Consider the following 15,807-nt stretch of genomic DNA (forward strand, 5'->3'; position numbering starts at 1 on the left):
TGATTTAAACCGCAATTTTTCTGGCTGCTGATGGCATTTAGCGCGGTGGTGGTGCTATGTAGTTTTCTGAAGCCACGCTGATGGGAGGCTAGCTGCAAATTTGCTTTGAAGTAGGGGCTTCAAGCGTCTTGGCTACTGGTGATAGGAGAGATAGCGGGCGATATGACTCTCTTATGTTAGCTGGTTTCCCAGGCTTTAGTAGCGGGACCACGTTGGCCATTTTCCATTTTTCGGGAATGACAAAGGTGGAAAGAGACAGGTTGAACACATGCGCTAAATATTTGAAACCCTCTTTCCCTAGGCTTTTAAGCATCGGCATGGCTATGCCGTCTAAGCCCACTGATTTGGATGGTTTGGCATGACCGATGGCATCCTCAAACTCTTTGGCGGTGGTGGTAATTGGTGACGGGCTGAATTTATGTTTATGTGCGTGTCTGTTGACCCTCCTTCTATCTTTGTCGACCGTAGAATGCATTTACAGTGGACCCTCGGTTAACGTACACAATTGGTTCTAGCATCTTGCTCGTTATGCAAAACGTTCGTTAAGCAAAACCGTTATTCCTATAAGAATCAATGTAAACTAAAATAATGCGTTCCAGGTCGAAAAAAATACAGTCTTATATGTTTCAATTTGAATTTTTATTGAAAGAAACCTAGTACCTAGCATTATTAATCTACATTAAGCAAAAAACTGTCTAGAGTCGTTTGTTTCTGACGTCCCTTCAAAATTTGTTCAAAATGGGACACAGCATTATCGTTGAATAATTCTGTTGCACGTACTGCCGCTGTCTGACTGGGGTGATGCTTTTTAACGTATGATGCCACAAACTCCCATGCTTTGAGCATTTCTCTGATTGCACTAGACGGTTGCTGTTCTTCGGTTATCTCCTCGTCTGATAAAGTTTGCTTCTTAACATCTTGTTGTAAATCACATTGCAATTCTATAAGCTCGTCGGTAGTCAGATCTTCACTGTGCTCTGCCACAAGTTCAGCGATGTCATTTCCATCCACCTCTAGCCCAATACGGTCAGCCAAAAATATTATTTCGTTGGTTATTGGATCCGTAGATACTGCGTCGAGTCCTTCAAATGTGCATTCGGCAAAGCGGTCGGGCCAAAGATTTTTCCAGGAAGATTCGAGTGTTCTCTTAGTAACGCCTTTCCATGCCTTATCAATAATTTTGAGACAGGCAACAATGTGGAAGTGATCTTTCCAAAACTCTTTTAGAGTAAGATTTGTTTTTTCAGTCACGTCAAAGCAATGCTGGAAAAGTTCTTTTGTGTAAAGCTTCTTGAAGTTAGAAATCACTTGCTGATCCATGGGCTGAAGCAATGGGGTTGTATTAGGTGGCAAAAAGTGAATTTTGATGAATTTAAGCTCTTCAATGAGTTCATCTTGTAAACTTGGTGGATGTGAAGGAGCGTTATTCATAATAAGCAGGACACGAAGAGGCAAATCCATCTCAATCAAATATTTCAGCACAGAGGGGCCAAAAACATTATTGATCCACTCAGTAAAAAGAACACGTGTCACCCAAGCTTTACTGTTCGACTTCCACATGACATTTAGCTTACTCTTGTCAACATTATGCTTTTTGAAGGCACGTGGATTCTCTGAATGATAGACAAGTAGCGGTTTTATTTTCAAGTCGCCACTTGCATTGGAACAAAAAAGCAGAGTAAGGCGGTCTTTCATTGGCTTATGGCCGGGCATTGCTTTCTCCTCTACTGTTATGTAAGTTCGCTTGGGCATCTTTTTCCAAAAAAGACCCGTTTCGTCGCAATTAAACACCTGCTGGGGCAAGTAACCCTCAGTATCCACAAGCTTCTTGAATTCGCCTACATAACTCTCGGCAGCCTTAGCGTCTGAGCTTGCTGCTTCACCATGCCTTATAACGCTATGAATACCAGTACGTTTTTTGAAATTCTCGAACCACCCCTTACTTGCTTTGAAGTCTTCCCTTCTTGCTGTTGATGTTCCTGGCGACTTTTCAATCAGAGTAGTGAATATCGTTTTAGCCTTCTCACAAATTATATTCTGCGAAATTGTGTCAGCTTGCATTTGCTTTTCGTTAATCCATATCAAAAGCAATCTTTCAACATCATCGAGAATTTGTGGTCGTTGCGAAGAAACTCTTGATACTCCCTTTGAAGCGTTTAGCACCTCAAGCTTGTCCTGATTCTTGAGGATAGTAGAAATCGTTGATTTCGACAAGTTGAACGCACGTCCTAAATCAGCCACACCCAAACCTCCTTTATGTTTTTGAATGATCTTGAGTTTCATTTCAATAGTTATTTTGGTCCTTGTATTTTTCTCCTTTTCCGAATTTTTTTTTGAGGGCATTTTATGTTAGTTATTTTGCAATTTTTATAAAAGCAAAATTAAAAATAAAAAATTTGTATGTTTCAACACGTCTTGTTAATTTTACGAACAATTCTGCACTAAAATAAAACAAAATTCTGAACTATGAAGCAAAAGCTAAACGCAGACAGCCCAATAATGTGAATTCGGGGTTTCCCCTGTTTAGGTTGTTATGCGAGACTTCGTTCGTAAAGCGAAACTTTTTTTCCAAAAAAATGTATTCGTTATGCGAAATGTTCGTTATGCGGGGCGTTCATTAACCGAGGGTCCACTGTATATTGTGGGCAGAAAGCGCTCGCGCATTTTTCGCATCCGACAGCACTTTATCGCCAAAGGCGATGGAAAGCGGTTGTCTGTAAATGATTTGTATTCGCCCACTTTCCTTTTTTAAAGTTTATGAAAGTGCGTTTTTCTGTGACAATGAAGTCGGCGGTACGCTCGAGCGAAATAAGTATGCATAGGCAGGTGGTCGGATACCAATGTTACCGTCGGCTGCCAGTTGACGTAGTTTACGAGTTCTGCGCTCACGATTTATATATCCGGTGAACTGTGACAGCTTCCTACCATATGTGTGAGGGCGTCTCCGTTTATTGTGCAGAACGTCGTTTCTTTTATTTGGACATTATATCCAGAACAGGTCTGCAGAGCATATCTTGCTGTGAGTTTACTCTCTCAATCGCAGCAATGCGGATGTTGTGCCGCTTCATGAAATCGACTATCTCCGTGATCTTCCCAGTTAATCCATTACAATTTAACTGCAGAATTCTGAAGTGCATGGGGGGAGACATCGTCACTCTGGGAGTAAGTGACGGGTGACTACGCCTGGGTTGTGGAAGGCCAAGACGCAACTGCTGTTGGGGCCCTGGGACTGGACGTCCTTGGGTAAGCTTTGGGGTATACGGTGTATTTGGGTATGCGGCCTGGCAACATGGCGCAATGAAACCCGTCGGGGGTTCCCGTCGGGGGTTCCCGTCGCGGAAACCAGAACATCTAGGAAAGTGGCACCGTCCATAGCAGGAACTGCATTGGGCGGATGTCGTAAACATATATATTCTGTGCTGGCAAACGGTGCAAAAGGAGGTAGGGACTAAGAGTTTGTTTCCCTGACCTACACAATTGCTGCCGGAAAAGAGGAGGGGAGAAGACGGGGGCAGGGGCTGATGCTCGGCATTGCTCCGGACTCTACTACGAAGATTGTAGGTATGAGTGGGAGCAGCCATACCAGTTGGTGGCGCCGTGGGGGACGAGCAGCAGCGGGTGCTTGTTGTGGCTTGCTGAGCAGCGGGGTTTTTGGAAGATATGGGGGGGGGGGGGGGTACTGAGGCGTAGGCTACGGGACGCCCTAGGGCGTGAACAGCAAGGAGGAAAAGGTTTATGGAAGTTACGTGGACGTCTGGTTTTGGGATCTAGCCCAGAACAAACTGTCCGATACAACCATCCCTTACACGAGACACACTGATAAGAGTATGACCGTCCTAAAAACATTCTTTTCCGGCAGATGCAGCAAAACCATTTCTCAGGACCGGGGTCAGGAGGCGGACCCGGATTGGGCTCGATACCTTCCCGGAGCAAAGGAATATGGAGAAGTTCCGCTGCAAGGAGCTGCTTGGAGGATGACAATTTGTGGGAGGGCGAAACAAATTAAATGGGGTTACACTGAAATGACAGGCCTTGGTCGGGAAAAATCCCGAGTCGCTCCGGTATATAGAACCGACTGCCTTGGGAAGCGAGGATAATTTGTCGCCGCACACTGTGATTACCCAGAAATAAGTTTGAATTTTTATTGATAGATTTTGGAATGAATACGAACTATGAGGTCTTATAGGCTTAAAAATATGTTCGTCTAGTCATACGACAACGCTAAAATGTGACATAATCAACTTTGGTACAAAAAAAAAAAGATAAAATAAAAAGAAAGAAATATTGATTTCCAAATTATTATAAAGACCGCCTCTAAACTTAAAAAGTCACTAAAGCTTTTCATGATCGGGTGGGTAGCAGAAAAGTTATTCACGAAAATAAAGCCTTCTCGTCTGGCCAGACGCCACAATCTATCGGAAGGTTTATGCAGTTTTTTTATAGCATGAGTCTGTAGAATTTTCCAACGGTGTGTCGATGCAGTAAAGGTATTGTACAGTGTTGGGACTTTATTAAAGAAAGAAGCTGCTTCAGGCGTACTTTCTACCGCATGGGCCCCAACCAAATTCATTGAATGGCCTGCAAAACGTGCGTGTTCTGCAAGATCATTGATTCCTGCCTGTAAACCAGAATAAATTCTGGATACATTTCTTGCGTTTTCGTAAGACTGACTTCGACAATCTGCAATATTAAGATCCAGAAACTCGAGAACTGATACTACAGCAATAAACAAATCTTCAGCTTTGTGTCCTGTATTTTCAAAAAACATCAGAAATCTTTCAACAGGCGTTACACATCTTTTTACAAATTTGATCAACATGCGATACGTCAGGTGTAGAATCCACTTTTGGTATTTCACGCAGTATATAGAATCTCAATATTTTTCAACAGGGTTAATGTACATATAGTTTTCAAATGCCGTGCAAAAAGAGTTTCAACCAGTGTGAATTATTGTGACATATGTATACACATCCTTGCTCAGAGATAGAGCAATCTTCAATATCAATATGCTTTTCTTCTGTACCATCTTTTTTGGTGAAAAAATTATGTAGTTTTGGAGTTTTGCTCAAATTTTCCTTTTCTTATTAGTTTTCTCTAAAGCCCGATTTTCATACACAGAGCCACTTATCCTTTTGCGCCCGTCACTCATATCTTCGAAATACACATAATAATCCTCAAAATAACCGATCATTGTGGATAAAACCTACAATGGAACCGATAATTATTGAAATTAATTGTTGCAAGCTGTCAAACGTGCAAAGATGTTTACTCGATCGGGAACAGAATGACAGCTGATAATACTGACTGGGTACGTCAAATTGCAAAAGTGATTTTTTTTAAGTTTTTAACAAGATAATAACCAAATTCCATTCAAACTTACCGAAAATGTGTGAGTAAAATTTAAATGCTGTTAATAGGCGACGATTGATGAATAAAGCTGCGTTTGTCGGAACTTTCTACATTCATAGTTGCGAGAATAACGGTTTTCGTACGCCATTTGAACAATTTCACGGAACGATAAAAAAATGTATTTCATGTTTCAGATTTTGCCGCCCCCCAAAATCTGCCGCCCTGTGCGGGCGTACCGAGCGCACCTAGTGTAAATCCAGCGCTGGTTACTGCCTAAATAGAACGGTCGTTTTTCTCAAACGTTTGACAGTAAAACGTCGAAATTAGAGCCATGCGAGGAACCTGACTTGCTTAGGAGAAATCGTGTCACCTAGCTCAACATTAATCTGCGTATTGCAGTAAATAAGTTATGGTGGTCCCATTTGAATACAACATGCAACATGTTTTTTTGCAGTCCACTCCCCTACTATCTTATATATAAATAGACAAGATGAAAAAATGTGGAACCGTTTTCTGCTAAACTATAATTCTAAGGTATACAAATTATATATGGGGTATTCCATCCCATTTCGACCAATTTTGAACCCGACCCCTTTAGAATTGGCTGAAAGTTTTTCTTCTTTTTCTAGCTTACGAAAGACGTTTTTCAGAAGTTTTTCAAATTTTTTCATCCAACTCAAAAAAAGTTATGAATTTTTAAAGAAACACCGTTTTTGTTTTCAAAATGCTATAACTTTTTCAAAAATTGACCGTTTGGGATCTTTTTTTTTTAATTTGTTTTTAAATGTACTTTTCGGAAAAAATACAAAAAAAATTTTAGTTTTTTTTTCAATTAAATAAAAACAAAATTCTCGGCCACTCCGGGATTAGTGGGGATGATTGCAGAATTGATTGAAGTTTTTTATGAGAAAAAAAGGGCGAAATTCGAAAAATCTCGAAAAACTGAAAAATTACAGAAAAAAAAATTTTAAAATTTTTTTGAATTTTTTCCGAAAAGTAAGCATTATGAAAACAAAAACGGTGTGTTTTTAAAAATTCACAACTTTTTTTGAGTTGGATGAAAAAATTTGAAAAACTTCTGAAAAACGTAAGCTAGAAAAAGAAGAAAAACTTTTAGCCAATTCTAAAGGGGTCGGGTTCAAAATTGGTCGAAATGGCATGGAATACCCCATATGCATTGATAGGAAATTTTGAGCTGCACTGTTATCCATTAATAAAAAAATTTGAAAAATCATTTTAATATAAAAAATTTAACATAAAAGTCACACTACTACACATGTACTTATTCATACTATAGACCAGGGATGCACCTTAACGTTAAGCTAATCGTTTATCAAAAAATTTCCACCGTTTCTGTTGAATCACTTCGAAATATTATCGATAAAGAAATTATCAAGATAAATTGTATCTCGTTTGTAACCCAAACGAAAAGCTTTCGTTAACGTTGAAAACGTTAACAAAAACGTGATACTTTGTTTGAATTGTGCTGGCAATGCTATAACCATGGTGAAGCCGTAAGGTGGTAACAACGAGCGGACATACACACACAAACTCCATGTAATTTGTTTGTGTAATTCGTTGGTGGTAAGAGAGGTCTGAGAAATGTTCGTACTGTCAAAATTCATGAGAAAAGTTGCAATCAGCTTAGCTAATGCTTTCACCTTTAACGACTCCGCCATCAATCAGCTTTGCCAGCATAGTTTGAAATTACCCTGCAAAAACGCTCCACGTCATTTTACTAGTCATTTTACGGTCATTGTGACTTTCTGCAGCGGTTATATTCATAGTCACGTTTGCATGAGCGTGATGAACTTTTGTGACCAAATTTTCCGTTTCGTTCCTATTAATGTGATCGTGCATTCCGCTCCCACTTACAGGATGTGAGCATAGCACTGTGCTGCTCACACACGTCACAATGCTCGTCAAATGGCGGTCATTTTTCCGTCATTTCACTCTACATTTTCGAGTCATTTGACAATCAATTTTACTGCGGTTTTACCATTTATATAACCACCATATAACGTGAATTTTACCTGCAGATTTACTTTACCTGGAGCAGCCATATGAATAAAATATGAACCAAAAAAATTGAATTTTCAATATTTATTATTTTCAATATTATTATATATGTACATGAACTTGGAACTTATATTAATCCAGTTCATATAAAACAGAAGAACTTTAATAATAAATAAACTCGCTTAATTGGTTTTTGTTTTCAATTGAAATCTCTTCTAAGCGAGCAAAAAATAATTTTAAGCTTCAGAAAAAACTCCAATTATTTGAATAATCTACAACTTAAAGCTTAGTAGAAATTCAGATCAATATTCAAAGGTGTCGTGGATCCGATTGCTGTCGTAATTGAAGAAAAAATGTACGACTATTAATTGAGTCAGACTTATTATTGTTCTAAATCTAATCATTCAAGCAATAATTCTGCAACCCAAAGCAGGAGTATTGATTGGTTTCAAATCTAATTCCGACAGCAATCGTATCACATCCCTTATTATATATGTACGTGATATTGCAACTTAAATTAATACTGTTGATATAAAGAAAAGAAAATACTTTAACAATAAATAAACTCTCTTAATTGATTTTTGTTTTCCAATTGAAATCTTTTCCTGTGCAAGCACATCGCTAACCTGTGTTGGCAAAAGATATGATTATACTGTCTTCGATAGATAGTCGGACGAGCCGCTACTCGGCGAAGTAGAGATGACCGTTGTGTCGGTGGCAGCTGTTACAACAGCAGTTTCTAACTTTACACCATCCGTACAGTGTTATGAATGCTTCACTGCATTTTCCAATTGCTTCGCGCCAGCAATTTTGCTGTTTGTAAAGCTTTAGCTGTAATGTAAATATATAGATGGGTTAAAGTGGTTTTCGTATGTTATTCAACAACTCACCCTATACCATCATCACAGCCTCCTCATCGATTTTGAATATGTGTACTGTTTCAGTATTCAGACCCAGTTCGTGCAACCGATTCATTCATATACTGTGGGTATTTGAGCCGTAGACGCAATGGAAGATATTTTGATTCTTTTTGAAGTGTAACATTTGTAAACAGTTGGGTTTCTCTGCTGTCACCATCACCACTAGAGAGCTATTGAAGAAACGCTCGACCAAGATAATATGTGAGATTTACACGCATAGATTTCTTCCACCTTTTCACAGTTATTGATGGAGAAAATGCGAAAGCCATATTTACCATCCAATACCGAAATAGAACTGTAGAGGAAGAAACATTTTATAAAATTTAATAAAATCAAAAAATGATAGTTGTGCTAAAATGGGGTAACGTATTGTATGTTAAAGTATAGCGAAGTCTCAGCGGCTTTGTCCTGGTGAAAATTGAGTTTGAATAGGTTTTATTCTTCATTCTTAGAAACATGTACGAAGGTACCTGGTAAGATATTAAAAATCCTCAACGCTTTTTTTGCTATAACTTAAAAAAACTCATATTCAAACTTCTGCTTAACTTCTACATATCAATAGCTACCTTTACCACCAGGAGTCACTATTGCTTCTACGCCTATGCTATTGTTTCCTACATCGATGAACTTTGTAATAAAATAAACAGCTATCTCCCCAATCTCTCCAGTTTTGTCGCCTCGCGAAACCTGATATTTTCATCAACCAAATCATCGGTGACCTTATTTAAAACATGCCAAATGTCGACCGTGCTTGGGAGCAGTGGTGGACCCAACAGAAGAGGAGATCGAGCGCTTGGCATGGGCTCATGAGGCGGTAGAAGTAGGTCGAAGGCAGTTCAAAAGGTTTGCTGCGAGAAACCCTCGGTTCTGCAACCGGTATGAGGAGGAAGAAGCGTCGAATGGCAGAAAGGGCCCAGTCCCAGAGCCGCGACGCAGGGCAGTCCCATAGACAAGACAAGTAGGCCCAAAGCTGTAAGACAGATGGGCCCCAATAGCGAGGTAGCAACTACCTCGAAGGCTGCGAGTCAGAGGGAAGTTCCAACTATGGAAGTAGGAGATAAGCCAAAGGGAGATAACGCTAAGACTCCGACTTTCTCGGAGGTGCTAGAGGGAGCTAAGACTCCGGCTTTCTCGGAGGTGCCAAAGGGAAATAACACTAAGACGCCGGCTTTTCCCGAGAAAATGAGTGATGTGGCAAAGCAGTCACTGACTGTGGCGCTGGTTGATCGTAGCAGTCCTTTCGAACAGATGACTAGTGAAAGGTGGAGATCTGTAGAAAAGGAGCTTAAGATGATGCGGGAATAACCAAGTAAGCTCCTTCCAACCTTTGATTCGGGGGATGGTATAATGGTATGAAGATGATAGCGTGCGACAACATCGCGAGCTTGCGTGGCTGGAGGAAGTGGTTCCAAACCCCCGAAGGCAGGGCACGAACGCGCGTTTTGAGATGGTGGATAAAGCGCAAATCCCCAAGGTACCAAAAGTTAAGGTATGGATACCATGCGTGATGAAGTCGGAGGATACAATGCGACTTTTTCAGAATCAGAATCCGAACATACCGACACAGGATTGGAAGGTACTTACTGTATCTCGGCCTACGGAGGAAGGTCAGTTATACATTTTCCAAATAAACAAGCAGGCGGAGGATATATTGTACGCGCAGCTTAGAAAAATGTCCTTAGGTACAGGCAAAATTTATATGCGACTCAGGAAAAGAAGTCGCGGGTATTAAAGTCCTAACACGCTGGACGTGGGCGAAATCGAAAAGGACCTCAAAAGCCTAAGGGAAAAAAGACAGGTGGAGGTAGCCCACGTCACTCCGAATGTGTTAGAAGGGGACCAACAGCCAAATGGTGCTGTGAGTCGCACAGAGGAACACTCGGCACAACAGGTACAAGAGTCTGAAGGGGGCTTCGAACACTCTAAACCAAAAGGGCTAGGGGAGGACGACGACGTCCCGATGAAGGTGCTGGAGGGGGACAAGCAGCCCATTGGTGCTGCGAGTCCTACAGATAAACCTCCAACACAGTAAAGTGGCGTCGAGCGAACTCCTCCTCCTAACGCGCTGATCCAGGAGCCGTGGCTTCCATCGGGAGGAAAGGTTTCTGCAATTAGCGCGCGCGGATTTGGCGTTTACTATGCGCAAACGGAAGGACGGGTGCGAGCTGTAGTAATGGTAAGGAAACAGCTGCATTCATATATGCTGCCTAATTACACTACTGAGGACTTTGTAGTGGTGGTGAAATCGCCGGGCTCAGATGGTACATGTCCGGCCATGCTACAAGTTTCAAGTAGGGCGGTCGTGGGATGGCTTAAAATAATATTCTATGGGTGCATAAACTGAATCATGTACCGCACTCTTAGAGAACTGCTCGTGTAGCTTTCCTACCAAAGGCGGGGAAGATCGGTCACGTGTATCCCAAAGATTATAGACCCAATAGCTTACCATCATTTCTGCTCAAAACCTTTGAGAGGCTGCTAGATGTGTACATAAAGTCCAACGTGGATGAAAAGCTGCTCTCCACAACACAACAGGCGTACACCAAAGGCAAGTCAGTAGACACCGCATTGCATAGGGTGGTAATAGGCATAGAAAAAGCCCTGGAATATAAGGAATATGCTCTAGAAGTCTTCTTAAGCATTGCCGGGGCTTTCTAAATGAGCGATTATTGATGGTCTTAATTACGTTAAAGTACATCCAGCCTTACCCAGATGGATCGACTGCATGTTAAACTGCAGTAAGATTACATCGCAATGGGGATTGTACGCGGCCACGAAATTAGAGGACAGGGGCACTCCGCAGGGAGGGGTGCTATCAGCTCTGCTGTGGACGCTGGTCATTAACCAGCTGCTTAGGGGATTCTACGAGGGACCAGAAAAACTTACGGTTTACGCAGATGACGTTGCATATGGTCTTGTTTACAAAGAGGTACAAGGTCCCTAATTGGACCAGGCCTAAGTTAGGAGGGGCGACCCTAAGGCAGAAACCTTGCACAAATTATCTAGGAATGATCCTAGACAGTAAGCTGTCATGGAAGCTCAACGTGGAGGAGAGGGTGAGGAAGGCTTCAACGGGACTTTATGCATGTAAAAGAATGCAAAAGAACCGGCATATACGATCAGAAGGAACTCGATGACGATGCCTCAAAACTAACAACCAAAAGCAATAATTATCATTTCACTGACACAAATTTTATAGTTTTTTTTTTGGGATTTGGACACAATGTTGTTGTTGTTTTTGTAGCGATAAGGTTGCTCCCCGAAGGGTTTGGGGAGTGTTATCGATGTGATGGTCCTTTATCCGGATACAGATCCGGTACGCTCCAGTAACACAGCACCATTAAAGTGCTAGCCCGACTATCTTGGGAACAATTTATGTGGCCACATTAAACCTTCAGGCCATCCCTCCCTATCCACCCCCCCCCCCCCCCCCCCCCCAGATCCTTGTCTGTTAGTGAAACAGGATTCGCCGCGGATAGGTGAGGTTGACAATTGGGTTTGGAGAAGCTATATATTGCGCTGGCAACCTGAAGGGTTGCGCTACACAGCCCCTTGAATCTGGTATTTTAGTCGCCTCTTACGACAGGCATACCTACCGCAGATAAATTCTGACCCCTAACCCGCTGGGGGTATTTGTATTATATTACTTAACAATTTAAAGGCTTCATTCTGTATTGCGAACGATAGCTCAGACGAACGATTCGCCTCCTTCTCTATCATTTTCGTTCGGTCTTTACCTTTCTAACTAACAGGAAGGCAAAAGTAATTGTCAAGTGATAAGTTGCCATTGTTTAACATAGTGCAAATACACTAGCGATTCGTCTCTGATCCGCATCGAAAGTTCGTTTCGTAATAGAGAATGAGGCCCTAAGATTAGACATTTTTTTCAATTTGTATTTTGACTTACCAGCAACAACAGAATTATGTTTAATTGTACGCCGCACAAGCAATTTAGCATCATGTAACGAAGCTCAGTTTCTTCCAAAAATTGTTCAACACTGCCACGTAAAATCAATGTACTTGTTCTAGCATTAACGCAACCTTTAAATAATTATAAACTATAAAAATGAAATTAATGTCAAACCTTGGAAAATGTTGAAACCTTCACCACCAACCTGACGTTCTTCAAAGTAATCACATTGACCCAAAAGACTTGAATTAATATCATTAGCTGTAGTCATAACAGCACCACCACAAGGTTTCATTCTACGTTTCCAATCTTCTTCTGGTACATGAACAGCACAGAATATATCACGATCTGCAAATACTGTGTATCAACATCACCAATTGGCAATTTAGAAAACACAACATTGGCGCCTTACTTAGCTAGTTTATTCTACAGAATACGCCATTCAGCATCAACAATTTTCTGATACTCTTGGACATTAGAGGACATTGCTGTGGCAGATCATTTTTCCAATAACACTTTGTTGCTCCTTTGATTGGCGCTTCGACATGTACAGCCATGTCATATTTTAGCATGCATAATTGTAATGCTTTACGTATAGCTTTAATGATGATACGTGCATGCACGCATTCCGCAACATCTGGCTTAACTTGTTTTAAGATTTCACATGCTTAAAATACTACTGAAGTGGTGCCATCGCCGACCTGATAAGAGAAACACTTTTATTCTACACATTCCAATATAACAAAAAACTTACCTCAGCATTTTGAGATTTGGCGATGTCTACTAGAGTTTTACGGCTGGATTCACAATATCCAATGGTTTCATAATGGTTTCCCCATCATTTGAAATTGTGGCCTTACCACTGGAATCAACAATATGCTTGTCAATACTACGTGAACCCAATGTAGTGCGTACAGTGCCACAATTGAATGCGAGGCATTGATGTTGGATATGAGTTGAGGTTTACCATGAGAGCTATCGGTACCCAAGCATTTTTTACACAAATACTCATGTACCCAATACAAGTTCAAGACATTCATATTTATCGACACGCTGTCCGGTATGGCCCAAATGTTGGAAATATGCAGTTAGCACTGTTGAGAAAAAATATGGATCAATGAAGACAAGTAAAAGTGAAATATTTTTTTACCATCTCTTGTTACTTTACACATTAGACATTGGAAACGACGACCAGCATCTACAAGTTGCTATTGAGCCTTGCAACGATTGCATCTAATTGCACCCAATTCACCAAAATTTACAATGGGTGGCTCATATTCACCCTCAACCGTGCGTGCCATTGGTGAGACGGTAAGTTTAATGGACAAAGCTGTTGTTTTTAATAAATCAGCTGTTGCAGGTATGCAATACAAAGACGACCTGCAGAGAAGAAAGATCAATGTAATTGCCAAACAAAACATTAATTTCGATTATCGATACCTAACGTAACGTGGCGACGAGTTACCCTGATCTTCTACCACATATTTTGTGGTCACCAATGGTGGTAATAAACCCTGTTCATTAGTAATAAAAGCACCACCAGCGCTATTTTTATTTTCAATGATAACGCTTATCGGATTTGGCATCTGATCGGGATCTAAACGGCGTTGGGCTTGATCATACTGTTGCGGCTGTTGATATTTACCTGTAACAGGTGCAGGTGGTTGCTAAAGAAAATAACACAAAAATAATCATCAGCAAATTTGTAAATTATTAGTTGTACTAACATACATTATAACCAGGACGTCCGGACGTGTCCGGGTATTGGAGGTTAACCCGGCTTGGGTGGTTGACTGAGCATTGGCGTCTGTCCAGGTTGCGTTGGTGGCATCATAAAAGCCATCAATAACAAGTGCCAAGAATATATCCGCGGCATACCTGCCGACCAAAATGATTCAGGGGGTTGTGATTGCCAACCTCACCTACCCGTGGCGAATCCTGTACCTAACAATTTGGTGTGAACAATTGGTGCCAGTTAACCCTCTGAAATAATCGGCGCAATTGTACGCCATTGTGTTGGCATTAATTTGGCAAAATGCAAAAGCTTTTCATCCTTCTCCCATGACCATTCTGTCTTCTTAATGCTAGGATCAAGCCATTCGTACCAGCGTGCCTTACATTGCTTGGCAGATTTGCGGTGCAGCAGTTATGCAATACGTGACCACTGGTTTTTACCATATTTCATTACAGCTGCTTTGAGGATTTCATCCTGAAAGTTATCAATTTAGTTAATAAACGGCCAAGAGTAACCAGTCGCGTCAAATGCTTACCTCAGTGTTGCTCCACACACCATCTTTTATCATAATTCGCGGCATGGTGCTACATAATTGTGATGTCATTCGATGAGCACAAAAATCAAATAAAAAATTGTTGTCGAAATAAACAGCAAAAATCATTGTATATTAGACTTTGGGAAAATTTTAGAATAGCACCCCCCGAGTTAGGGGTAAAACTTGGTATCAAATGAAAGAGGGAGTTATCCCGATCACTAATATATATATTTTAAAGTGTGCAAACTTATAACTTAAAAGTTATTTGTTGTTAAAGTTTGCAAATTTAGCAAATTTCTATAGCACTTTAAATTACAATTTACACATCTTTCAAAACCTTAATCCACATACATATCTATATAAATTGGCAACGATAAACTTAAATTGCATTTTTGTATATTTCACATTTCATTTTTGCATTGTTTTCACTTATTATAAATGTTTTTATTAAATCAATTGCGCTTTTGTAGCAACATGCACATATATATATATATATATATATACATATATTTTATTGATGACATTACAAAGCTGTGCTGCCACATATATATACGTATACACATATAAAATTTGTATAGAAATTTGCAAACTTTAACACCAAATAACTTTTAAATTATAAGTTTGCGCACTTTAAAATATATATATATGTGATCTGGAGAACTCCCTCTTAATTTTAAATCTTTCCGGAGATATTCCATTTAAAACTCTCAAAATTGAAAAAATTGTCGACCACCAAATGTTTTGCTGTCTCTGCTGAATTAGAAATGGCGGATTTTTTTGCACGCAAAAATGACGTATTTTGCTATCCCTAAAAAAATAATAGGTGCGAGAGAGCACGATACATTGTGGGAAAGCTAAATTTGTCAACATGCTATTTCATTTGGAGAATTTTTCATTCCAAATCGTCACCCCTGTCAAAATTTCGTGTGGCTGTGTGCGTTTTTGGTCACACGATTTTTGCAGGGTAATAATCAACATAAACGATTTGATTTCGTTTTGATAGGGCAGAAAACAAAACAAAATCATTTCGTTAATTTGACGTTCTTAACGTTATCCTTTCTTTTAATTTTCTTTTTATTTCCTTTCTTTTACTTCCATTTCTCTTCCATTCATATTCCTTCCTTTCCAGTCATATTATTTTCCTTTCCTTTCCTTTCCTTTCCTTTCCTTTCCATTCCTCTACTTTTCGTTTCTTTCATTTCTTTTATTTTCATTTCCCTTCCATTGATTTTCCTTCCTTTCCTTTCCTTTCTTTTCCTTTCATTACCTTTCCTTTTCCTACCTTTTGTTTACGATAAGCAGATTGATTAGACCATATCCTTCCTGCCAGAGCAATATA

General features: G+C 40.1%; 1 protein-coding gene across 8 annotated transcripts in view; it reads right to left on the reverse strand.

Annotated features, from left to right (window-relative positions):
- LOC137250949 (protein transport protein Sec24C-like) overlaps positions 1–15,300 on the reverse strand; it is a 207,757-nt gene extending 192,457 nt beyond the window's left edge. Inside the window, exons 1-10 of one of the 8 annotated variants that reach the window (XM_067784712.1) lie at positions 14,469–15,300; positions 13,930–14,407; positions 13,639–13,865; positions 13,349–13,578; positions 12,953–13,292; positions 12,611–12,899; positions 12,404–12,546; positions 12,196–12,346; positions 8,259–8,583; positions 7,468–8,199 (exon numbers count right to left, since the gene is read on the reverse strand). In XM_067784712.1, the coding sequence (XP_067640813.1) occupies positions 13,407–13,578; positions 13,639–13,784 (318 nt within the window). In that variant the 5' untranslated portion in view covers positions 13,785–13,865; positions 13,930–14,407; positions 14,469–15,300 and the 3' untranslated portion in view covers positions 7,468–8,199; positions 8,259–8,583; positions 12,196–12,346; ... (2 more) ...; positions 12,953–13,292; positions 13,349–13,406. Of the gene's footprint in view, positions 1–7,466; positions 8,200–8,258; positions 8,584–12,195; positions 12,347–12,372; positions 12,900–12,952; positions 13,293–13,348; positions 13,579–13,638; positions 13,866–13,929; positions 14,408–14,468 lie in introns of those variants that run through there. The other 7 variants (XM_067784710.1, XM_067784713.1, XM_067784714.1 and 4 more) reach the window with 7 other exon arrangements.
- Between the last annotated feature and the right edge of the window lie 507 nt (positions 15,301–15,807).

Source organism: Eurosta solidaginis, chromosome 4, assembly GCF_040869045.1.
Source record: "Eurosta solidaginis isolate ZX-2024a chromosome 4, ASM4086904v1, whole genome shotgun sequence".
NCBI lineage: Eukaryota > Metazoa > Arthropoda > Insecta > Diptera > Tephritidae > Eurosta > Eurosta solidaginis.